The sequence below is a fragment of the Protobothrops mucrosquamatus genome, unplaced genomic scaffold (genome assembly GCF_001527695.2).
Source record: "Protobothrops mucrosquamatus isolate PMUCROS unplaced genomic scaffold, P.Mucros_1.0 scaffold81, whole genome shotgun sequence".
Taxonomy (NCBI): Eukaryota; Metazoa; Chordata; class Lepidosauria; order Squamata; family Viperidae; genus Protobothrops; species Protobothrops mucrosquamatus.
The window spans coordinates 1,632,795-1,658,840 of NW_015386458.1; the positions used below are offsets into that span (position 1 = coordinate 1,632,795).

The 26,046-nt window shown below is 43.0% G+C and overlaps 1 protein-coding gene across 1 annotated transcript in view; it reads right to left on the bottom strand.

Moving 5' to 3' along the window:
• The window catches only part of VILL (villin like), a 60,536-nt gene extending 34,862 nt beyond the window's left edge, over positions 1-25,674 (bottom strand). The window contains exons 1-6 of the mRNA XM_015812412.1: positions 25,651-25,674; positions 11,970-12,060; positions 6,566-6,640; positions 2,457-2,653; positions 1,735-1,843; positions 486-596 (exon numbers count right to left, since the gene is read on the bottom strand). Of these exons, the coding sequence (XP_015667898.1) occupies positions 486-596; positions 1,735-1,843; positions 2,457-2,653; positions 6,566-6,640; positions 11,970-12,044 (567 nt within the window). The 5' untranslated portion in view covers positions 12,045-12,060; positions 25,651-25,674. The remainder of the gene's footprint in view (positions 1-485; positions 597-1,734; positions 1,844-2,456; positions 2,654-6,565; positions 6,641-11,969; positions 12,061-25,650) is intronic.
• Between the last annotated feature and the right edge of the window lie 372 nt (positions 25,675-26,046).

Below are 26,046 nucleotides of genomic sequence, written 5' to 3' on the forward strand. Positions count from 1 at the left end.
GAATAGGAGAAGGAGAATGAGGAAGAGGAGGAGGAAGAGGAGGAAGAGAAGGAGGAGAAGGAGGAGAAGGAGAAGGAGAAGGAGGAGGAGGAGGAGGAGGAAGAGGAAGAAGAAGAGAAGAAGAAGGAGGAGGACTGTGGGGTCCTTGGTGCTTTCTGAGCTTGGTTGTTTCCTAGCAGACATCTCATGACCCAAGTAGGTAACATCATCAGTGCTAGGAGGGTAATGCTGGCTACTAGCTTTGTTGGCTTCAAAAAAAAAAAAAAGGCTGGACCCATGGTTCTTAGCCTTGATGGTAGTGGAACTCCTCTGAAGACCATCTTCTGGGAGACTTGTTGGCTTTGAAGGGTCCATCATAACAACAGATGGCTGGACTAGATCTAGCAGACTAGAAGCGGGACTAGATTCCGGCTTATGTTCATATAAGCTTGGTTAGTGTTTTAAGTCTCCAAAACTACATCAGGATATTATTTCCCATGACTGACCTTCGATTTTTCAGCAACGTTACAGAAAGGTCCGTTCCACTGGATCAAGACTTTACCAAGATCCATCAGAAAGACGTCACCTTTGTTGAAACTGTCCCAAGAAAGATCAACCTGTTTGGAGATAAAAGAAAAATGCTTATCAATACACCATGGAAGAGTTCAGCACAGGTAGTCCTCGACTTACAACCACAACGGAGTCCAAAATTTATGAGGCAGCTGTTAAGTGAGTTTTGCCCCATTTAACGACCTTTCTTGCCACAGTTCTTAAGTGAATCACTGCAGTTGTTAAGTTAGTAACAGGGTTGTTAAGTGAATCTGGTTTTCCCATTGATTTTGCTTGTCAGAAAGTTGCAAAAGGGAATCACATGATCCCAGGACATTGCAACTGTCATAAGTAGTAGGAGTCAGTTGCCAACTATCTGAATTTGGATTGTGTGAATTGCTGTAGAAAATAAGGAAGATGACCTTGGTAGAGAGAAGCCAGTTCTGTTATCAAAGTGGCAAGAATAAAAACATGGTGTCAAGAATGAAACTTTAGCAGCTACGTGCCCTCTTCGTTTCAACTTGCCATTAGAGAAAGGGAGGAGGGAGGCGTTGCTTTAGAATGGATTAGATGGAGAAACGAAACTTCTACAATTCTGCTGAGGATGGTGAGAGCCTGAAAGCTTTCCAAGGACACTGCAGCAGGTGTGGAGAGGAAGCAGACGGTTCCCATAACAAAGTGAAATTGTTTACGTGGAGTACGTGAGAGGTTGAGGGTTTGGCTGGAGAAATTATTGTTTATGTCAAGGTATTGATTTAACAGCTAACTAGCTTATGTAATGTAAGATGTAAGATGTAATGATGGGAATGACTCAGCAGGGTCTGTGCCTCTTTAAGAGCCTTTGTATAAAGGGAAGGCTCAGCTGATGTGTTTTCTCTCTTCCATTATCTGAGGACTCCCTGTATTATACAACTTGCCTCCAGACGTTGTGGGTGCTCCAACACTGGAGGTTTTTAAGAAGAGACAGGACAAGCATTTGTCTGAAATGGTATAGGGTTTCCTGCCTGAGCAGGGGGGTGGACTAGATGACCTCTGAGGTCCCTTTCAACTCTGTTACTCTGTTAATCTGTTACAGTCCTGAAAAAAATAGTTTTAGCTTTTCTATGGGTTTATCTCCCAGTCTGGACAGTTGCATCTACTGAAGTTTAGTTTTGAGAATGCAAATATATTAAATACAGTACACATCAGGGGAGGGGCTACCCTTACCTCTGTGGCTGTCACATGCTTCTTGCCCTTAACATGAAGGAGTCGTTTGATGTTGTACATGTTGGTCTCGACATGCTTGAACCCTGAAGCCGTTCCTCCCTTTTTGTAGCTGTCGAAAACAAGGCTTCATATTTTAATCACACATGGGGAGAGTTTTCAGAAAAACAGCTGGGTACGCTGAAGAGAGCTAGTTAGAATTTTACTTTAATTTTTTTAAAAAAAGAATAGGTTACTAGACCTCATTGTTACAGTTAGTCCTCAACTTACAGTATAACTAACCATCAGGGAATTTTCCAATTAGGGTTGTCATGGTCAACTTGATTTTACAATCTTTTTTCTTCACAGCGGTTTTTGCTGAATCCCAGAAGCAAATGCTGGTTTTCAGCAAAAACATTGTAAATCGCAAGGATGTGATCGTAGGATGCTGCAAATGGCTATAATTGTAGATGGGTTGCTGAGTACTTGAAATGTGGCCCCATGACCGCAGAGGGAAGGGGCAGCTGTGGAAACTTTGGAACTGAGTCATCAGTACACACACACACACACAAAACACACACATACACACGGGAAGGTCTGTTGTATTTTAGAACAGTTGCTAAGCAACCGATCAAAAGTTGGGGACCATTCAAATTAGCGTATTGTTGAACAAGTGAGCAGAACTAAAATAAAAGAAAGGGGAGATTGGTAGAGTTTTTGTTCATTGCACAGACAGGTTTTCTCACATGATGCCTTTCTTGAAATAACTTTTGAAAGCAGCTGATTCGTGTCCTTGAACCTCCCGGTGCTGTATGGCTCTCCCTCCCAAGGAATCGTCCATCTGAGTGACGTAGAAAGCAGCAGATCCTTGTTCATCCTGAGTGGCATCGCGCCCGATCCAGTAGTGGAGATCAGTGGCAAAACTGTGTTGCCTCTTTGTGTTCTGGAAGGGAACAAGCAATGGCGTTGAACTACTATCCAGTTGGCGTGGATAGAACGTCGGGAAAAGAAAGAATCTTATTTATTTTTTAAACCACGGTAAAATAATGCCAAAACACAGTATAGATCGGGGTAGGCAACCTTGGCTCTTTTATGACTCGTGGACTTCAACTCCCAGAATTCCTGAGCCAGCATGGCTCAACATGGAAACCTCTCCCTTTCGCCTCAGCATGGCTGGCTCAGGAATTCTGGGAGTTGAAGTCCATGAGTCATAAAAGAGCCAAGGTTGCCTACCCCTGGTATAGATAATCCTTGACTTAAAGGCCTGGAGCAGGGGTCTCCAAACTTGGCCCTTTTATGACTTGTGGACTTCAACTCCAAGAATTCCTCAGCCAGCATGCCTAGCTGAGGAATTCTGGGAGTTGAAGTCCACAAGTCATAAAAGGGCCAAATTTGGAGACCCCTGGCCTGGAGACTAAAACATATGAAGAACAGTTGTAGGATTTGGGAATGGCCAGTCTAGAGAAAAGAAGGACTGGGAGGGGGACATGATAGCAGTCTTCCAGTATTTGAGGGGCTGCCACAAAGAAGAGGGAGTCAAGCTATTCTCCAAAGCGCCTGAAGGCAGGACAAGAAGCAACAGATGGAAACTCATCAAAGAGAGAAGCAACTTGGAACCAAGGAGAAACTTCCTGACAGTGAGAACAATTAACCAGTGGAACAACCTGCCTTCGGAAATCATGGACGCTCCATCACTGGAGGTTTTTAAAAAGAGACTGGACATCCACTTGTCTGAAATGATATAGGGTCACCTGCTTGAGCAGGGGGCTAGACTAGAAGACCTCCAAGGTCCCTTCCAACTCTATACTGATTCTGATTCTCACTTACAGCTACAAGCTAAGCTGGATAGTTATTAAGTGAGTTTTGTTCCATTTGACGACCTTTTTTCCGTAGTTATTAAATGAAACACTGCAGTTGTTAAGTTAGTAACATATTAAGTTAGTAACATAAGTATACTTATGTTACTATGCAGAATGGTATTTTTTAGAGAGCTGAATGTAATGAAATTTCATTTTTAATGTATGCTGATTAGCGTACATTTAAAGTGACAATAAAGTTTCTATTGTATTCTATTCTATATTCTATTTTATCCTATGCTATTCTATATCCTATCCTATCCTATCCTATCCTATCCTATCCTATTCTATTCTATTCTATTCTATTCTATTCTATTCTATATCCTATCCTATCCTATCCTATCCTATATCCTATCCTATCCTATCCTATCCTATATCCTATCCTATCCTATTCTATGCTATTCTTTTTGAATCTGGCTTCCCAAGAAGGAACTTGGAAAGTTCCTAGAAAGTTCCACATCTATTTGCACTCTGATTCAGGTGACTTTGAGGGCACAGATAAACCTCCAAATGGCCTCAATGACTCTCAGAGGGAGGACTAACGATCAGATGACTGCCAAGAATATAAATCCTTCCATCCTCCACCATTCAGTCAGAACTGAAGTATCTTCTTGGATAAGAAGTGAAACATCTTCAAGGAAAAACAAAGTCCAATTGCCTTTTTTAAAAAAAAGCACCTTTGGGATCTAGTTTATTTTTTAAACAATTGTAGAATAATGCCAAATCATAGTATGAAATGTTAGGAAGTTGTATAGAAGAGTAACCTTAATTATATTTCTAGTGGAATCTCACACATCCTCTTTTTTCCCCCTGGGATTCGTTTTAAAACAATAAAATGATGAGACAGAAGAGACTCAGTGGATAAAGTTGGTTTCTTGCTACAGAAAATAATTCTAACTATGGTTAGTATTTGATTTACGACGACAATTGTGACCAAAATTTCCCTTGCTAAGCAAGGCTGTTGTGAAGTGAATTGTGCCCAGTTTTATAACCTTCTTTTTTGCCATGATGGTTAAGCAAATCACTCTAGTTGTTACGCAAATCACTGCAAATCAGTTCCCCCATTGACTTTGCTTTTTGGAAGCTTGGTGGGAAGATTGCAAAAGGGGATCACATGACCCTAGGACAGTGATGGCGAACCTTTTAGAGACCGAGTGCCCAAACTGCAACCCAAAACCCACTTATTTATTGCTGGGTGCCAGGTGGGCATGGCCCACTGGCTGGCTGGGGCTGTGGTGGTCATGGCAGACTGGGTGGGTTTGGCCAAGGTGGGCGTGGTCACCTCGATGTTGCTCGTGGGGAGGGACGCCTGTGGGGGCCAGACAGGGTTGGGGGAGATCCAGGGGGTCTCTGGCAGGTGGGGCGGTGGGCAGGAGGCTCGTCCTGTGGGGTGAGGCGAGGCAAAGGAAGGCAGGGCGGGGGTGCCATTGTCACAGGGCAAGGTGAGGCAGGGGCCGGGGCGGCTGCTGCCTGACACCATCAGCCCCTGCACACAGAGGCCAGCGAGTGCATGGGTGCTGGGATGCATCCGGCCATGTGGGACCTCGGCCAGTTAGCGGGCGGCTGGTTGAAGAGGGACGGTTGCCATCTCCGGGGCATAGCGCGCAGAGAGGGCTCTGAGTGCCGCCTCTGGCACGTGTGCCATAGGTTCGCCACCACTGCCCTAGGACACTGCAACCATTGTATAGACATGCTGGTATTATTTATTATTATTATTATTTATTGAATTTATATACCGCCCTATCTCCCTTACGGGACTCAGGGCGGTGAACAGGCGATAATAAAAACCACGATAAATATACACAAGTTTCTGTTCTAAAATCAAATTAAATAACAGGCCTGCTCTAAAAGTACCCCATACAAAACCCCCACTAAAACATAATCAAACTACGCCAGGCCGGCCACACGGAATAGATAGGCCTTCAGGGCTCGGCGAAAAAGGCGCAGGTCCGCAACTGTACGTAGGTCGGGGGGTAGGTCATTCCAGAGGGCAGGAGCTGCCACAGAGAAGACTCTCCCCCTGGGGGTTGCCAGCTGGCATTGTCTGGCCGTGGCAAGCCACTGTTCAGTGCTGTTGTTACTTTGCATCAGGGGTGTCAAACTGCCGGCCTGTGGGCCAGACGCGTCATCCGTGACATCGTGAGTTTGACATGTTTGCTTTGAATGATCACTAAACAAATGGCTATAACTAAAGGACAACTGGTAAATTATTCCAAAGTAATACATACCCAGGCTCCCCCATTTCCTGTCTCCAGTAAAATATGCAATAGAATAGAACAACAGAGTTGGAAGGGACCTTGTAGGCCATCTAGTCCAACCCCCCCAATATTTTAAATATTTTAAAACATGAAATAGTTGAAAAATCAGGAAAAAAAACCCCTCCTGCCTAGAAATCTTGCTGAAATGGCATTCTTTGAAGTGGCCAGGCACCAAAACGGCAATGGTAATAACAAAAACCAGACTTACATAAATGTCTGAATCTTGATTTAATGTTGGTTTCAGTTAGTTTCAGCTTAATTTTACCAAGATAGAATGGCTGAAACTTCATTAAGAGGATGATGTTAAGGTTGACATTAGAAGAACAAGGAAGTTGATCCAGAAATTTAAAAATTAGCTGACTGAATTTCATTTGAAGGCAAAATAGTGAGACCAATCTGCAATCATAGTTAATATTATTTTAAATCACTAGAAATCTTTGCATCTAAATCTCTACTTTATAAATAGAAGATGCTAAATCCAACCACTTTGGGTTCATTTTAGAGGATTTTTTTCCCCTTCAATGTATGGGTCTTGATAACTTTAAGACTTGTGGACTTCAGCTCCCAGAATTCCTCAGCCAGCATGTCGACTTCAACTCCCAGAATTCCTCAGCCAGCCATGTTGTGGTAGAGAATTCTGGGAGTTGAAGTCTACAAGTCTTAAAATTGAAACATTTGGAGACCCCCTGCTCTAGGGCATAACATATTTAGTTCAATTATCCTTTCCCCGCTGTAGCTTACATTTAATACGATGTAGCAGTCTCCTTCGAAGAAACTCCCATAAGCCTTTGCAGGAATAGGATCCATCTTCATATTCTGAAACAGAAGAGAAGAGATAATATGCTGGATGGAAACTAATCAATGAGAGAAGCAACCCGGCGTTAAGGAGAAACTTCCTAACAGTGAGGATAATTAACCAGTGGAACAGCTTGCCACCTGAAGTGGTGGGTGCTTCATCACGAGGCTTTTAAGAAGAGACTGAACAGGGACTTGTATGAAATGATATAGGTTCTCCTGCTTAGGGGGGGGAGGGGGCTGGAATAGAAGATCTCCAAGGTCCCTTCCAGCCCTATTCTGATTGACTGAATTCCTCGTAAAATGCTTTGGAAAGTGGCAGAGAAATCCCATAAATAAATAAAAAAATAAAAATGTTTAGCATACGGCAGTAGAACCAGAAAAGCTTTGGTGAGAAAGAAAAAACTTATGCAATAATAAAAAAAACAACAAGCAAGCCCAAACAACTAGAAAGGAGATGGACAGCTGCATAAATAATTACATAATAAGATAAGATAATCTTTATGTCATTTTTCTGTGTACACACTGGCACGTATGAAAAAAATGATATTCTGATGCCTACTCTCAAAAGAATATATAAATATATATATGTTCCCCTATCCATACACACACATACATATACATATGCTGTATAGAATAGAATAGAATAGAATAGAATAGAATAGAATAGAAATGAATATAGAATAGAATAGAAATAAGAATAGAATAGAATAGAATAGAATAGAATAGAATAGAAATAAGAATAGAATAGAATAGAATAGAATAGAATAGAATAGAATAGAAGGGACCTTGGAGGTCTTCTAGTCCAGCCTTCTGCTCATGCAGGAAACCCTATACCAGTGATGGCAAACCTTTGAGAGACTGAGTGCCCAAACTGCAACCCAAAACCCACTTATGCATCTTCGGGTGCCGGGTGGGCGTGGCCCATTGGGTGGGCGTGGCCCATTGGGTGGGCATGGCTGTGGTGGTAACAGCAGACTGGGTGGGACTAAAAAGTTCAATCAATCAATTCCAACTTTGCAAGATCTTTTTTTTTCCTGCGAGAAGTTGAAATTGATTGATTGATTGAACCCTTTTTTTTTTTTGTACATGGCGGCGGAGGCCTAAAGCGAAAAGGTTTTATAAAACCCAGCTGAAGACCTAGGACTGGGGCGACGGTGCGCGTGCCCACAGAGATGGCTCTGAGTGCCGCCTCTGGCACCCGTGCCATAGGTTCACCACCACTGAGCTATACCATCTCAGACAAGTGACTGTCTAGTCTCTTCTTAAAAATTTGTGGGTATGGTCTGTATCTTAAGATCAGGCTTCCTTAATTTTGAGTTCTGAGGTCCAAACTATGATTGCAGAAATTGTGTATGTCTAATCCAGGGGTAGGGAACCTTGGCTCTTTTATGATTTGTAGACTTCAACCAGCCATGCTGATTTAGGAATTCTGGGAGTTGAAGTCCACAAGTCATAAAAGAGCCAAGGTTCCCTACCCCGGTCTAGTCTTAATGAAAAGAAGGACTAGGGGGGACATGATAGCAGCAATATTTAAGGGGCTGTCACAAGGAAGAGGGGGGTCAACCTATTCTCCAAAAAACTTGAAGGCCAGACGTGAAGCAAAGGATAGAAACTAATCAAGGAGAGAACCAACCTAGAACTAAGCAAAACATTTCCTGAGAGTTAGAACAATTAATCAGTGGAAAGACTTGCCTCCAAGGTCCCTTCCAACTCTGTTATTCTCTTATTGCAAGAAGCAGTAGATTATTTGATCTCCATAACTACAAAAGAGACAGGACCTTGTCTTCTTCTGATCCAACACTTGAAGCCAAGCGTTGCAAATAAAGAATACAAATCTATTCATGTCCCAAGATTGAGTTAAACCATTAGACTTTGTTGAGAATGCAAGAACATAAGCGATCAGTCCGAGGAGGAGACCCAAACTCACACTACAGTGAACAAGGACCTACATTCAGTTTTGCCGTTACTAAGATTGTCAGACGAGCAGGTACAAAAACAGCCAGGGAAGTGATTGAAGCCTGGGAAAGAGGCTCTTCGTCAGTCAACAGGAATGCTGATTTATCAAATACGTAGGAGGCAAGGGCTTGGCAGTACAAGGAAGCAACAGCCAAAACTTAACAGCTGGCCCACAACACCCCAATCAACATCTAAAAAAAACCATACACACACCAGCCCAAAGTACACATTCTGGTGAGAAATAAGTTTCCTGAGGATGGGCTCCAGTACAAGTCCAAAATCTCACAAAAATCTGGGAGACTGACCCAGATTGGATCCTGCAACATTATCCTGGGACACAGCCTTCATTCTTCTGAGAATTCCTCACTTCAACCCCATTTTTCCCCCCATGAAAACATCTGGAATTTCTAAATATTCCTGGAACTTCCGTGCATGGCTTTCACAGTCTTATTTCAGAATTCACTGATGCCTTTTTTTTGGCTTCATTCATTAACCAGGTGAAGTTTTCTGCTTCACCTCACACAAAAGTTGTTGAACTGGATAAGCTGGTTGGTCAGAACAGCATTAAGGCTACAGCTTGATGGCTAAAGGTTGACAGTATCTGTAATCTTTGTCTCAGAGGGTTGCAAATGCTGATTTATTTTTTTTAATCTGGCAAGGTCAGTGTTGACCGGTTGAGGCAAGGAGCAGGGAGGCCAATCTTAATCCAGCCCCTAGACCTCTCTTCCATGTTTGGTTCACAACCCAACTATGCAAAGAAGAGCTACTAAGATGATTAAAGACCTGGAGACAAAAAATATATGAAGAACATTTGCAGGAACTGGGTATGTCTAGTTTAACGAAGAGAAGGACGAGGGGGGACATGATAGCAGTGTTCCAATATCTCAGGGGCTGTCCCAAAGAAGAGGGAGTCAAGCTATTCTCCAAAGTGCCTGAAGGCAGGACAAGAAGCAACAGATGGAAACTAATTAAGAAGAGAAGCAACCTAGAACTAAGGAGAAACTTCCTGACGGTTAGAACAATTAACCAGTGGAACAATCTGCCTCCAGAAGCGGTGAATGCTCCAACACTGGAAGTTTTTAAGAAGAAACTGGACAGCCATTTGTCCGAAATGGTATAGGGTTTCCTGCCTGAGCAGGGGGTTGGACTAGATGACCTCCAAGGTCCCTTCCAACTTTATCATTATTATTATTATTATTATAACCGAGGAGAGAAGCAACCTAGAACTAAGGAGAAACTTCCTGACCGTGAGAACAATTAATCGGTGGAAAGACTTGCTGTCAGAAATTATAGGTGTTCCAACACTGAAGGTTTTCAAGAAGAAACTGGACAATCATTTATCTGAAATGGTCTAGGGTCTCCTGCTTGAGCAGGGGTTGGACTAGAAGACCTCCAAGATCCCTTCCAGCTCTCTATTCTGATTGATCGATCATGATTTGTGAAGTACAGCTGGATGGATGCAAACACAGCAACAAATAATTTTTTAAAATGTATTATTTATTATGGAATTTATTTGCTGCCCATCTCGTATCAAACCACTTTGGGTGACTTACAGCATAAAAACATTACAAAAAACGTTGCAATCATCCATTGTAAAACAACAAACAGGTAAAATGAAACCACCATATTCTTCAGGTTTGACCTGTGCATGAACAATGAGTGTCCACTAGGAACATAGTCCCTATGGTTTATCTGGCTGAGAGCAATTTGTAAACCCAGCTAATTTTAATTTATTTTTAAAAAATTAAGTTTAACCAAACCTTGGTTGAAACAGGCACTGACTTTGGAATACGGATCTGATTCTAAAAATAGGTGCTTTGAGGTTTTTGCTATTGTTCATTCACTAAGTTGTGTCTGACTCCTCACAATCCCATGGACCACAGCACACCAGGAACACCCGTCCTCCACTATCTTTCTGAGTCTGTTCAGATTTGTTGATGACACAATCTAACCATCATCTTATCCTCTGCCATCCCCTTCTCCTTTTGCCTTCCATCTTTCCCAATGCCATAATTAATTTAATTAAATTAAGTTACAATTAAACCTAACCACAGTGTGATGTGCAGCATGACATTTGCTAGCTGACAGCATTGTATAAAAACCAGCTGCATTTGTTAACTACTGAAAAAACTAACTTCAATACATGCTACAATTTTTTTGTCGTTTATCTCTGCGCAAATGCAATCCCCATGCCTGTTATAGTTAATCACTTCCATACAGGTAATCCTTGACATACGATCTCAATGGTCATATGTTGTCACGGTCATAAAGGTCCAGTTTTATGACCTTTTTGTGGTGGTCATTAAGAGAGAAGCAACCTAGAACTAAGGAGAAATTTCCTGACAGAACAATTAACCAGTGGAACACCCTGCCTCCAGAAGTTGTGAATGCTCCAACATTGGAAGTTTTTAAGAAGAGACTGGACAGCCATTTGTCTGAAATGGTATAGGGCAGTGATGATGAACCTTTTAGAGACTGAGTGCCCAAAAACTGGCCCAGTCCCCCCGGTCTACCCCCTGCCCCGCCCCCGCTCTGCCCCCCCTGCCCCTGCCCCCCCTGCCCACAGGACCACTCACCGCCTCCAGGGCCCGCCACAGATCGCCTAGGCACCCCAGCAGCTCTATGGCGGCCACGCCCTCTGCCCGCGCCCTGCAGCATCAGCTGTGCACAATGGGGTGTGAGGACATGGTCTTGTCTACGCTGCCTGGCTGCCATGTCCTTGGCTGCGCTGCTCCGTGTGGGCCACGCTCAGGGGTGACTCTCCTTCAGGGGGGCTGCTGGAGAGGAGGGGGTAATGGGGGGAGGCAAGGCTGGGGCAACAGCACGTGTGCCCACAGAGAAGGCTCCGAGTGCCACCTCTGGCACCCGTGCCATAGGTTTGCCACCACTGGTATAGGGTTTCCTGCCTGAGCAGGGGGTTGGACTAGATGACCTTCAAGGTGCCTTACAATTCTATTATTATTATTATTATTATTATTATTATTATTATTATTATTATTATTATTATTAAGTGAATGTCCTGGTCATTAAATGAATGCTGCCGTTGATAAGCGAAAAAGTAACTTCCAGTTTTCGGCAAAACCATCATATAGCACAGTCATGTGACTGTTGGATACTACAAATGATCATAAATACAGCTGTCCAAAGCAATGTCACGTGACTGGGGGAGCAGATGACCACTGGAACTTTGCAACACGGTCATAATTTCATTTTTCTGAGTAACTTGTAACTTAACTCCTAAAGACCAGTTGCTAAAAGACCAGTTGTATGACGGGAATCACAAGCTAAGCAATGCACTGATGTGTCAATCAATACAGATGGGATTTAAATGAAATGATGATCCCTAGTGGAATAAATTTAATTTTCTGGAAAACATCAATTATATTCCTACCTTGATGGTCCATATTTGGAGACCCGGTTTCTGTTCAATTGGCGGAAGGCCCATTTCTCTTTCAAGATCCGTCATCTTTGATCAGGTTAGGCTGCAAAAACAAACAAGGGGTTAATATAAAAAAAGTAATCCTGTAAACTTTTTATTTTTATGTTTTCCCCTTTCACTGTGGAAGCTACAACACCTCGTGCAGGAAGATCCCTGGAGGCCTAATCCCTAATTACTTTAGCATCTCAATTTTTTATCCCTCCTTTGTGCTCACTCAAGGCAGCGATCACCCGGAAATAGAACAAAATATACAAATAACTCCTTCTAAAATGGTGACGAATCCTATTCAAAGAGACGGGATGAAAAAGGAAAGTTGGATTCCTTTTTTTGTCACAGAAAAATTTGTGTGTTCAGCACAATTATTGGACAAATGCGTTTCCTGGTACAGGAATGAAACAGGAGATAATAGATAGATAGATAGATAGATAGATAGATAGATAGATAGATAGATAGATAGATAGATAGATAGATAGATAGGTAGGTAGGTAGGTAGGTAGGTAGGTGATAGGTAGGTAGGTAGGTAGGTGATAGATAGATAGATAGATAGATAGATAGATAGATAGATAGATAGATAGATAGATAGTGATTTTTCTCTTTATTTAACAAAACACAACAGAAAGAAATATAAATGGGAAGCAGAAGGAAAAATAAAGAAAAAAAGCAGTGGTCAAATATACATTGCATCTAGAAGTGTTTCTCATACAATGTACACGTGTGCGTACGTGTTACATTTAAAAAATAATAGTTGATGTTTAAATTGTATCCACTGGCAGCCTAGCAAAACTGACTCATCATGCATTACCTTAATGAGGACTAGCGGACTAGCCACCTGCCTCTTTGGATCTAAATCCCTCAGGATATAAGAAACTGCCAACTTCCAATAATAATAATAATAATAATAATAATAATAATAATAATAATAATAATAATAATAATAATAATAATAATAATAATAATAATAATAATAATAATAATAATAATAATAATAATAATAATAAAGTTGGAAGGGACCTTGGAGGTCATCGAGTCCAACCCCCTGCTCAGGCAGGAAACCCTATACCATTTCAGACAAACGGCTGTCCAGTCTCTTCTTAAAGACTTCCAGTGTTGGAGCATTCACTGCTTCTGGAGGCAGGTTGTTCCACTGGTTAATTGTTCTCACTGTCAGGAAGTTTCTCCTTAGTTCTAGGTTGCTTCTCTCCTTGATTAGTTTCCATCCGTTGCTTCTTGTCCTGCCTTCAGGCGCTTTGGAGAATAGCTTGACTCCCTCTTCTTTGTGGCAGCCCCTGAGATATTGGAAGACTGCTATCATGTCCCCCCTCGTCCTTCTCTTTGTTAAACTAGACATATCCAATTCCATCAACCTTTCCTTATATGTTTTAGCCTCCAAGCCCCTAATCATCTTTGTTACTCTTCTCTGTACTCTTTCTAGAGTCTCAGCATCTTTTTTACATCATGGTGACCAAAACTGGATGCAGTATTCCAAGTGTGGCCTTACCAAGGCATTGTAAAGTGGTATCAACACTTCAAGTGATCTTGATTCTATCCCTCTGTTAATGCAGCCCAGCACTGTGTTGGCTTTTTTGGCAGCTGCAGCACACGGCTGGCTCATATTTAGTTGATTGTCCACTAGGACTCCGAGATCCCTCTCACAGTTACTACTATTATACTTTGCCCTTGACTGGCCTTGTAATTGAAACTGCACAGCCCTACTCCAGTGTAAACCTTGGCTGTATGAGCCAGTAATCAATTCCCCCCCTCCTGCCACCTTTAAAATGGAAAGGATGAACTTCAGATTAAAAAGTTAGGCCCTTTGTCGATTATTTTTCCTGAAGTAGAACTACATTGAAAAAAACCCAACATTTTGATTTTCTGTCATCTATTCTTTTCTTCCGCTCCACCGTGGGAACTTTTTATTGTACATACCAAACCTCAAAACCAAACAATCCCTACATTTTCTCTCCGTCTTCCTGAAAATTGACATTTGCAATAAATCCTTCCAGTTGTCCTCTTTTCTGATGTTTCAGTTCAAGGGTTTCAAATGTCAGGAGAGGCCGCTGATGAAATTCACCTGGACATCATGTGCCCTGCCTTTATAGGTGTGAAAACACAGGTGGGTCTACCACGTAGCCTAAATCTAGAATGCTATAAGACAATTGCCTGACTATTTCCAAAGCTGGAGAAGAGAAAGTAAAAAAACTGCCAACAACATTATACACATTCTGTTTTTCTGAGAAAAATGTTGCTTTTCGCTAAGCACCTTGAAAAAGAATTGTTAAGTCAAGGCAGCTCGTTTTGGTACATTCGAAACGGGCAATTACTAGCAAACAAAGGGCTAAAATAGGAACTTATTTGATGTCCCACCTCATGATTCCATTTGGCACCCAGTCTGCTCAAATAACTAACTTCTAATTATTTTTAGACAAAACTATATTTTTACAGAGACACACAGTCGTTTTCGGAATTAACGTTCTTGGCCGAAGTGACCGAGAGTAATAATCATGCCCAGTTGAATGACTTCAGAACTTTTGTGCATCTGGGGATGAGGCCACCTAGTCTTTTCTTGATATCAAATCTATTCTAAAAGGAGGGCGCCCAGCATCTCTCACGGATCAGAATTGGTCACCTGAACAAGATCTGGAAATAGATAATCAAGAACCAGTTTGGTCGTTAAGGCAGCAGGTTAGAAAGTAAGTGACTGTGGGTTCAAGTCGCACCTTAGGCATGAAATCCGCCTGGGTGACTTTGGGCCAGTCACCAGGAGACAGTGAGTTCTAGTCCTGCCTTAGACATGAAAGCCAGCTGGGTGACTTTGGGCCAGTCACCAGGAGACAGTGAGTTCTAGTCCCGTCTTAGACATGAAAGCCAGCTGGGTGACTTTGGGCCAGTCACCAGGAGACGGTAAGTTCCAGTCCCGGCTTAGCCATGAAAACTGGCTGCATGACTTTGGGCCAATCACCAGGAGGAAGTGAGTTCTAGTCCGGCCATAGGCATGAAAAATCAGCTAGGTGACCTTGGGCCAGTCCCTCTCTCTCAGCCCAAATCCACCTCACAGAGTTGTTGTGAGGAAAATAGAGGAAGGAAGGGTCAAAGTGTATATTGGCATGAAAGCCAGCTGGGTGACTTTGGGCCAATCACCAGGAGATGGTGAGTTCTAGTCCTGCCTTAGACATGAAAGCCAGCTGGGTGACTTTGGGTCAATCACCAGGAGATGGAGAGTTCTAGTTCTGCCTTAGACATGAAAGCTGGCTGGGTGACTTTGGGCCAATCACCAGGAGACGGTGAGTTCTAGTCCTGCCTTAGACATGAAAGCCAGCTGGGTGACTTTGTGCCAATCACTCTGTCTCAGCCCAACCTACTTCACAGGGATGTTGTAGGGGAAATAGGAGAAGGGAGGTTTATTGGATGTGTTTGCCACTTTGAGTTATTTGTAAAAATAACAATGGTGGGATATAAATTAACACATAAATAAAATAAATAAAAAGTGCATCAGAAGAGCCCCTTAGAAAGGAAATCTGCTTTGGATTCTTGCAGAAAGGACGCAAGAAGAGACAAACTGGACCATGAATTGACCAGATCAATAAATTTAGAGGAAGAGGCAATAAAATTTAGTTCTGAGGCTAATCTTCAACAACCAGAGAAAAATTAAGGCTGAGCGGTTGGGGCATCAGCAGGTCCCTTCACTTGTTTATCACCGATGCTTCTAATTCTCCTAACTTATTTATTTGCTTGATTTATACCTACCTCGGAAGCCATTATGACAGTGATGGCGAACCTTTTAGAGACCGAGTGCCCAAACTGCAACCCAAAACCCACTTATGCATCGTCGAGTGCCTGGTGGGTGTGGCCCATTGGGTGGGTGTGGCCCATTGGGTGGGCGTGGCTGCGGTGGTAATGGCAGACTGGGTGGGACTAAAAAGTTCAATCAATCAATTCCAACTTTGCAAGATCTTCCCCCCCCCTCGAGAAGTTGAAATTGACTGATTGAACCTTTTTTTTTTGCACATGGCGGTGGAGGCCTAAAGCGAAAAGGTTTTATAAAACCCAGCTGAAGGCCTAGGACTGGGGCGACGATGCACGTGCCCATAGAGAGGGCTCTGAGTGCCGCCTCTGGCACCCGTGCCATAGGTTCGCCACCACTGCATTATAATGTCAGCTTTCATTCATGAAAGCTGTTCGGTTTCCAAACTGAGAACACTTATTTATCTGTTAATTTATTATTCCAATGTATATAACTGCCCATCTTTTACATAAGACTCCGGGCAGCTTATCAACAATTAACATAATTATTAAACAACCACAAAAGAGAACATTATTCCACCACAATTTTAAAAACAAGAAAAAGCTAATATCAAAAGCATGTCAAAAACCATCAGAAAAAAAGTCATAAAACTGATAGCTAAGGTAATCGGGTCTAATAGTAACATGCAGAATTCTGGGAGTTGAAGTCCACGCATACTGTGGAATTCTGGGAGTTGAAGACCACGCATACTGCGGAATTCTGGGAGTTGAAGTCCATGCATACTGCGGAATTCTGGGAGTTGAAGTCCACGCATACTGCGGAATTCTGGGAGTTGAAGTCCACGCATATTGGGGAATTTTGGGAGTTGAAGTCCACGCATGCTGTGGAATTCTGGGACTTGAAGTCCATGCATACTGGGGAATTCTGGGACTTGAAGTCCACCCATGCTGGCTCGGGAATTCTGGGAGATAAAGTCCACACATCTCTTAAATTTGCTGAGGTTGTCTTAAAGCAAAACACCAGTCCTTCTCTTTTCTACATAGGAAATCACTGGATTCTTTTAAAAAGGCCAAAGAGGTGGATTTGGCAAAGCTGAAAGCTATGCTTTCGCCAATAGCTTGGAATTATCCCAGGGGTGTGTGGAAGGGCAGGCTCAAAAAAGAGAGGACTAACTTTGGTATTCAGGTTATCTCTAAGGCGCACACCTGGCTGGGGAATTCTGGGAATTGAAGTCCCCACATCTTCAAGGTCAAAATTCAAACAAACAGTGGTTTTCAGAATAGGATTGCAAGCTTTTGTATAAGAGGTCTGGGTGTGCCTTTTTTAAATTTAACTGTAACATTAACAGTAACAGAGTTGGAAGGGACCTTGGAGGTCATCTAGTCCAGTCTGCTGCTTTCAGACAAATGGCTGTCCAATCACTTCTTAAAAACCTCCAACGAGATTTAGCAAGGAAGAGGGGGTCAAGCTATTCTCCAAAGCACCTGAAGGAGGGACAAGAAGCAACGGATGGGAATTCTTCAGAGAGAAACAACCTAGAACTAAGGAGAAATTTCACGACTGTTAGAACAATTAATCAGTGGAACAACCTGCCTTCAGAGGTTGTGGGTGCTCCATCAGTGGAGGTTTTTAAGAGTTTGGACAGCCATTTGTCTGAAATGGTATAGGATTTCCTGCCTGAGCAGGGGGTTGGACTAGATGACCTCCAAGGTCCCTTCCAACTCTGTTACTGTTACTGTTAAATGTACAAAAGCTGCTTCCAATTCTAATTCTTAAGCTGAAAGGAAAAGGGCCCCAGATTTCTCCTCTTCTCCTCCCTAAATGAGAAACTTAAACAGAAAAACAAAAGAGGGGGGGGAAACCTCTTTTGGCTTTAATGTGTGAAAATTATTTTTAATTAGTATGTTTTATTGGGTTTTTTTCTGCTATTATGGTCTAAATCTGCATGGATCTGTTTTAACTGTCAGCTCTTTTGATAGGGGATTGCATAGGAAGTGGTAGCTATAAATGCCACATTGGAATAATAATATCAAGAGTAAAAACTGGCACCACATCCGCGTATCGAGGCAGGAAATAAATAGGAATTCAAGTGGAGGGCCTACAATATGTTCGCCATAATTAAAAGCTCTCCAAAATTCACCCCCCAAAACAAACACACACCTCTACAAGAAATGTAAGGTACGGGGTGTGGCTGAAAGGAAGAGAAAAGGTGATTATTGTGGCTTAACTGGAATGCCACCCCCTCAAGGAAAACTTCGCCTTGAGACACAAAACTGGTTTTTTGCTTCATTGGTTCCAGGCATTCACCTTCCCCCATCCTGCAAAGAAATCTGTTTTCAGGCAAGAAGCAGAAACAACCAGAAAACTCCAAATCTGCCTTCAGGGGAGGAACAAAAAAAATCAAAATGGCATGCTAGTTTAATGAAAAGAAGGACCAGGAGTCACATGATGGCAATATTCCAGTATTTGAGGGGATGCCACAAAGAAGGGGGGGGTGTCAATTTATTCTCCAAAGTACCAGGAAAAGAAGCAACGGATGGAAACTGATCAAGGAGAGAAGCTATCTGGAATTAAGGAGAGACTTCCTAACAGTGAAGACAATTAACCAGTGGAACAACCTGCCTCCAGAAGCGGTGAATGCTCCAAAGTTTTTAAGAAGAGACTGGACAGCCCTTTGTCTGAAATAGTATAGCTTCCTGCTTGAGCAGGAAGTTGGACTAGAAGGCCTCCAAGATCCCTTCCAACTCTGTTATTATGTTACTCATGTTATTTGGTTTTTTTATCGTATCACGTATCAAAAATGTTTTTTTATCGTATCACGTATCAAAAATGTGAAGAGCATGGATCTCTTTGGTGTGGCTGCCATCTTGCTTTTTTAACCGCTTTCTTTGATCATCCCTGTCTATCTCACTAAGCCTGGAGGGAATTCATTTTTGCCTGTCTTTGTGGTAACACAAAAGGTGGCTTGCTAATGAATGGACAAGGCATCATAAGTTGTGTGTGGTGGCAATTTCCACAGTGTAGAGGCCTTGGCTCTTTTATGACTCGTGGACTTCAACTCCCAGAATTCCTGAGCCAGCATGGCTCAGCTTGGAAACCTCTCCCTTTCCCCTCAGCATGGTTGGCTCAGGAATTCTGGGAGTTGAAGTCCACGAGTCATAAAAGAGCCAAGGTGGCCTACCCCTGGGCGTAGTGGTTAAAGGGCTGGTCTAGAAACCAGGAGACAGTGAGTTCTAGTCCTGCCTCTGGCATGAAAATTGGCTAGGTGACTTTGGGCCAATCACCAAGAGATTCTGAGTTCTAGTCTCGTCTTAGGCATGAAAGCCAGCTGGGTGATTTTGGGCCAATCATCAGGTGACAGAGAGTTCTAATCCCGCCTTAAGCAGAAAAATTGGGCCAGTCTCTTTCTCTCAGCCCAACCCACCTCACAGGGTTGTTGTTGTGTGGAAAATAAGAAGAGGAAGGAGCATTAGATATGTTCACCATCTTATTTCTTTAAAAAAAGGCAGGATAAAACAAACAAACCCAGGTCTATATCATTTTCCCAAATGTAATCTTTAGGGACGAGGGGATATCACAAATTGGAGCTGCAACGATATGATTTTTTCTCTGCTTTTGTTTGGCTTCTCTTTTTAGCATTTGCAACTTTTTAAAAAATATTATAACAGTGTTGGCAAATAAGCGGCCAAATACCTTTTCTTTTATGCTGAATCACTGCAAAAATAAATACTTCAGAGATTACCACACTGCAGTGATTGAAAGGCCTTCCATTAATAAATAACTTGTCTATGTAACTCCAAATGTCCTCAGAATAAGTCAAGGGCCTGTCAAGTTTTTGGATAAGGAACAATTCTTCAAAATTATGAATTCAAAGTACAAATAAGGAAAAGGGAGATATACACCTTTGACCGACACACATGTTGGAAAATCTGTGAAGTAGGGTTTAAAAAGCCTTAGTAGTTAAAGATCAGAAGCAAAATTTGAATCAGAAATGTGACTATAGCCTTTTCTTTACGCAGAAGTGCTGGACTACAGAACCTATAAGCCCCTGCCCACATGACAAGCGATGCAAACTGTAGTTGAAGTCATCTGAAGAAGGATAGCTTAGACAGTGTTTCTCAACCTTGACAATTTTAAGGCATGTGGACTTCAATCCCAGAATTCCACAGCCAGCATTGCTAGCTGTGGAATTCTGGGAGTTCAAGTCCACATGCCTTAAAATTGTCAAGGTTGAGAAACACTGGAACTTTAGAAAGAAGATATGTCATTTAGTATGGTTTAAAATGGTGTTTCTCAGCTCCGGCAAGTTTAAGATGGGTGGACTTCAACTCCCAGAATCCTCTAGCCAGCCATGTTGAGATCTGTCCTGAGATTTCTCAGTTTTGGCAGGTTTAAGATGAGTCGCTGGCTGAGGAATTCTGGGAGTTGAAGTCCACCCATGTTAAACCTGCCAAAGTTGAGGAACACTGGATTAAAGGGTCCTTCCTAGTGGGAATCTTTCAATTCTTGAGGACCCATAACTAGGAAATTTTACTAAAAGTTTCTAGCAAGGCCTGTTCCTGGAGCTGAGACCAGGAAAGAGGGGGCAATCATTTTTGACCAAGCAAGAAAAATTCAGCTGGGTCTGGCCAGCACCAGCCAAAACAGGCCAGATCAGCCACTGCAAATAACTTCACTCTGGCTGAATAATACCAAAGCCCAGCCAGATTTCACCCCTGAGAATCCGTGCTTCTGCTTGTTAGATGTGATGGAAATGCTGGTTAAGACTCGTCACAAGCTAATTCCATAAAAATGGTGCACCACAAGATCCCCTCATTTCATCCCTATTCCTGCTTCAATGTCGGTCAGAAAAAAAACAATCCTGTGGGATTTTCACCTTACAAAAAAGATGCTGAGACTTTGAGAAAAAATGCAGAGAAAAGCAACTAAGAAGAGACTGGACAGCCATTTGTCTGAAATGGTATAGGGTTTTCTGCCTGAGCAGGGGGTTGGACTAGATGACCTCCAAGGTCCCTTCCAACTTTTTTTTTATTATTATTATTATTATTATTATTATTATTATTATTATTATTATTATTATTATTATTATTATTATTATTATTAAAAAAGGCCTGGAGACTAAAACAAATGAAGAATGGCTGCAGGACTTGGGTTTGGCTAGTCTGGAGAAAAGAAGGATTAAGGGTGACATGATAGCAGTCTTCCAGTATTTCAGGGGCTGCCACAAAGAAGAGGAGGGTCAATTTATTTTCCAAAACACCAAAAGGCATAACAAGAAGCAATGGATGGAAACTAATCAAGTAGAAAAGGAACTTGGAATTAAGGAGAAACTTCCTAACAGTGAGGACAATTAACCAGTGGAACTACTAGCCATCAGAAGTTGTGGGTGCTCCATCACTGGAGGTTTTTAAGAAGAGACTGGACAACCATTTGTCTGGAATGATATAGTTCAATGGTGGCAGAGCCCTATCTGTGAGCACGCACGCCGTCGTCCCAGCCCCACCATTCCCCGTGGCCCCCTCCTCACCAGCAGCCCCCCAGGAAGAGAGTCGCCCCAGGCGCAGCCTGCGCAGAGCAACGCAGCCAAGGGCATGGCAGCCAGGCAACAGGGACAAGACTCCGCCCTCGCGCCCCATCACGTGCAGATGATGCTGCGGGGCGCAGACAGAGGGCGTGGCTGATGTGATGCTGCCAGGCCACCTGGGTGATCTGCTGTGGCGGGCCATGGAGGCAGTGGATGGCCCTGTGGGCAGGAGAGGCAGGGCGGGGCAGGGGCGAGGTGGGTTTTGGGCACTCGGTCTCTAAAAGGTTTGCCACCACTGGTATACTTTCTCTTGCCTGAGGAGGGGGTTGGACTAGAAGACCTCCAAGGTCCCTTCCTATTCTGATTTATTGGACCAGAAAAGGTGGTGTCTTTGGTGTGAGGCATTGCTTACAACAGCGGTTCTCAACCTATGGGTCGCGACCCCATTTGGGGTCGATCGACCATTTCATGGGGGTCGCCAAGCAAGGCTGTCCGCCATTTTTTCCCCCTTTTCCGGCGGGTGCCTTACCTCCCTTGGGCTGGGCCAGCTGGTGGTCGGCCTGCTCCGTCTCTGCTGCTTGCCAGCTACGCCTCGGCCGGCGCAGGGGGCGGAACCATGCATGCGCGGCGCTCTCGGGCAGGGAAAGTTCTCGACTTACGACCGGTTGGGTAGTCCTCGACTTACGACTGGTTTAGTCCTCGACTTACGACCGGTTGGGGGTCGCGGCATTAAAAAGATTGAGAACCACTGGCTTACAAGGACGTGGAGAACCAGAGAGAAAGAGGAGGAGAAGTCTGCACTGACCAGTTTCATTCACCAAGCTGCAGAGAAAGACTTCTGAAGGAAGACCACAGAAATTGTAGAAGACTCTGCCGTGGAAATGGCGACCTTAGAGATGGTTACATCGCTGAAATATTGACATACGCTACAAGTGCCTGATGGAGGATCAGATTAGAAGCAAGATACACAAAACAGGATACGTCCCAAAAGAGAGGGATACTGTAAGGCCTAATATGCTTTGGGTATTCCCACTGTAGGAAGCAGAGGACTTGAGGTGTTGGGAATAGTGTGTGATAGATAGCTGGGGCCCCTGAGTTATTTTTCAACAGGCAAAGATGGGACAGGAATGAAAAATTAAGGTTCTTCCTTCTGGCTGGCAACTCTTATGCTGCTGATCAGCTGAATCTCAGGAATGGAGCAAGATGTGAAGACAAAACAATGGAAGCCACCTTAGGAGACCATCTAGGGCAGTGATGGCGAACCTTTTAGAGACTGAGTGCCCAAACTGCAACCCCAAACCCACTTATCTATCGTCTGGTGCCAGGTGGGCGTGGCCCATTGGGTGGGCGTGGTTTCGGTGATAATGGCAGACTGGGTGGGACTAAAAAGTTCAATCAATCAATTCCAACTTTGCGAGATCTTTTTTTTTCCTGCGAGAAGTTGAAATTGCTTGATTGATTGCATCTTTTTTTTTTTTGCACACGGCGGTGGAGGCCTAAAGCAAAAAGGTTTTATAAAACCCAGCTGAAGGCCTAGGACTGGGGCGACGGTGCATGTGCCCACAGAGAGGGCTCTGCGTGCGACCTGTGGCACACGTGCCATAGGTTCGCCACCACGGATCTAGGCGTTTGCAGGGCCAGAAGTTTCCAGGCTTGGTTTATGGCTCTTTCTAAACTGTGGGAAGTCAACCCCTCCCCCAAGAGAAAGAAATATTTTTGGGAATATTAAAAGGCAGAATATATTTCCCCAAAGCAATAATGGAGAAGATCTTTAAAAAGGCAGAAACTTCTCTCCCCCCTCGCCTCAGTCAGACAACTCAGCAGAAACCAGTTTTAGAAATGCAGATGTAATAACCCATTCAGGAAGGTTGGAGCCTTCCAGCTAGAAACTGAAGAGATTAAGAAGACAAAGACCCTTAAAATCTACATACTCCACCCAAACTCTAAGATAGGACATAATAGGATTAACCCACAGATGCCAAAGGGGCACACTCAGACTCAGGTCAAAGTACAGGACACAGGAAATACAAAGCCTCAAACAGGAACAGGAAACAATGTCAAGAGTCCCAGAGGGTATAAAAGCCCATCACTGCTATATGTGGTCAGTTTTTCCAGATCCATCTTTTTGTCTGGCTCTCCTCTTCAATAAGCTACAACCTTCTTTCTAAAGCAGTCTCCATCTTGTTTATTCCCAGCTTGGACTGGACCCTGATGAAGATTTTTCTTTTAACAAAACACATGCAAAAATATTCAACCAACCAAAAGTATACTCTGGATCCCGATATGAGTCACACAAAGGGAATTTTCTAGTGATAAAAAAAGCAGAAGGCTTAGTTTACTAAGAGGTGCTCAGCTCAGCTCTGCCCTAAAGACATGATGGGAAAAAATCAGCTCCATTTGCCTTCAGTCAATATTATCTTTAACAAAAAGAGCTTTTCCTTTGTTAACAATAAATGCACCTGACTTCCTCTTTTTGGCATAAAGCAGCTGTAGATCTCAGCTAGGGCTGGCTTAAATAGCAGTCTTCCAATATTTGAGGGGCTGCCAGAAAAACAAGAGGGAGTCAAGCTATTCTCCAAGACACCTGAAGGCAGGACAAGAAGCAACGAATGGAAACTAATCAAGGAGAGAAGCAACCTAAAACTAAGGAGAAACTTCCTGACAGTTAGAACAATTAATCAGTGGAATGACTTGTCTCCAGAAGTTGTGGGTGCTCTATCACTGGAGGTGTGGTATAGGGTCTCCTGCTTGAGCAGGGGGTTGGACTAGAAGCCCTATAAGGTCCCTTCCAAGTCTGTTATTCTGTTAAATCAAGTGCAGCTGTTCTGATACCTTCCATATTTCCCAGCCACTGCTTACAATTTTCAATAATTTTGGGATCTCCGTGCCCCTTGGGGGTGTCAGACTGGGGAAAACTGATTCAGGAAATCACAAAGGTAAACTTGAGACTTTTCCCTATGAGGCTGATTTGCTTCTCAAGTGTTAATATGATGTGTAGGGGAGAAACAGCCACATCAAAAAAGCTGTTTGTAGATCTGCTAGAATTGCAGTTCTGCACTTAAACGATTTTGTGTGATTGGAAGATCCAGGAAAACTCAGCTGTAATATTCCGCTGATCATTTAAGGAACAACAACAAAACTGAACCAAAGAACCATGCCTTCTCCTTTACACCTGAGATAAATAATCTTGCAGAACCTAAGTCAAACTGAGCTCCTGCCCCAAGCCAAAATGAGTCATTCGCATTGAATGAAACAAGAGATAAGGTGAAAGTCAGAGAAATTTTTACTGTATTCACCAACAAAAAGCTCAGTCTAGATTGTATCTGATGCTGGTTGGAAAAGCACCCCACCTCAAACCTTGTAAAAAACATTCCTCAAATACCAAAAAAGAAAAGCAAAAAAAAAGAGAAAGAGAGAAAGAGAGAAAGATAGAAAGAAAGAAAGAAAGAAAGAAAGAAAGAAAGGAAGGAAGGAAGGAAGGAAGGAAGGAAAGAAAGAAAGAAAGAAAGAAAGAAAGAAAGAGAAAGAAAGAAAGAAAGAAAGAAAGAAAGAAAGAAAGAAAGAAAGAAAGAAAGAAAGAAAGAAAAGAAAAAGAAAGATTTTAAATTTAGGTTTGCATATCATGATTAAACTAAACATACTCAGTTATTCAGTTAATCCAGCTGTCTGGGTTTGACAACAGGCCAAACCATCATTTTATTGCTCTGTACAAATACTTTGGAAGGCAATTTTTCAACCGGAGAATACTATTTTGTTTCCTTCAAGCAAGAAACTATTTGCAAAATTAAAGGAACCCCAATCATCCCTTGGACCTTAGGACTGATCTGCTTCCCCAATTCCAGCCTGAAACAGGAGCATTGCCTCCAAAAAACATGGCAATCCTAAATTCAACAAGAAAAGCCAGTTGTAAACAAACTGCATTTGTCCCATTTCAATTGCCTGGATAGTAAAATACATCCACCCCTTTCGGGGAGAAGCTGTTAAAATCCCCTAATTGCTGAGCCGAGCTACTTTTTAAGAGAGAGAGAGAGAGAGAGAGAGAAAAGAATGCAATTTTCTCCTACGTAGCTGGTGATCCGGGCACATAAGCAAAATCAATCAACCAATCCGTAAATAAAATCAAACCAAGTTCAGCTTTTTTTCCTTCTCCAAAAACGATCTAGGAAATTCAGCTTACTTTACAGTCCAGACTATTCTGTGCTTCTGTGTGGTCCTGCCCAAACCGCTGGGCAAGCTGCTTTTTGAGTTTCTGGCTGGCATCAGCTGCTGTGTAATCTTTGACAAAAGGGGCATGTCGCACGGAAGGTGGTTGCTAACGTGGAAACCTCCCTTGACCAACCACACCCAGCATTGCCAATGCTACTTACTGGAGAGTTAGACGAAGCAGCTGGAATGTGCTTGTCGTTGCTGGATTCGGCACCTGTAGCAAAGGGGAAAAGATTGAGCAACTGCTTCTCACGTATACCTGGATGGCCCGCATTGTCAGAACGGGCGAACCTGGAAGTGGGTCCAAACTGGGCCAGAGGGTCTGACTACAGGTAGTCCTCAACACACGACCACAACTGAGCCCAACATTTCCATTGCTAAGCGAGACAGTTAAGTGAAGTTTGCTCCATTTTACAACCTGCCTGGCCGTAGTTGTTAAGTGAATCACTGCGGTTGTTGGTAACACGGTTGTTAAGTGAATCTGGCTTCCCCGTTGACTTTACTTCTGAGAAGAGGGAGTCAAGCTATTTTCCAAGGCGCCTGAAGGCAGGACAAGA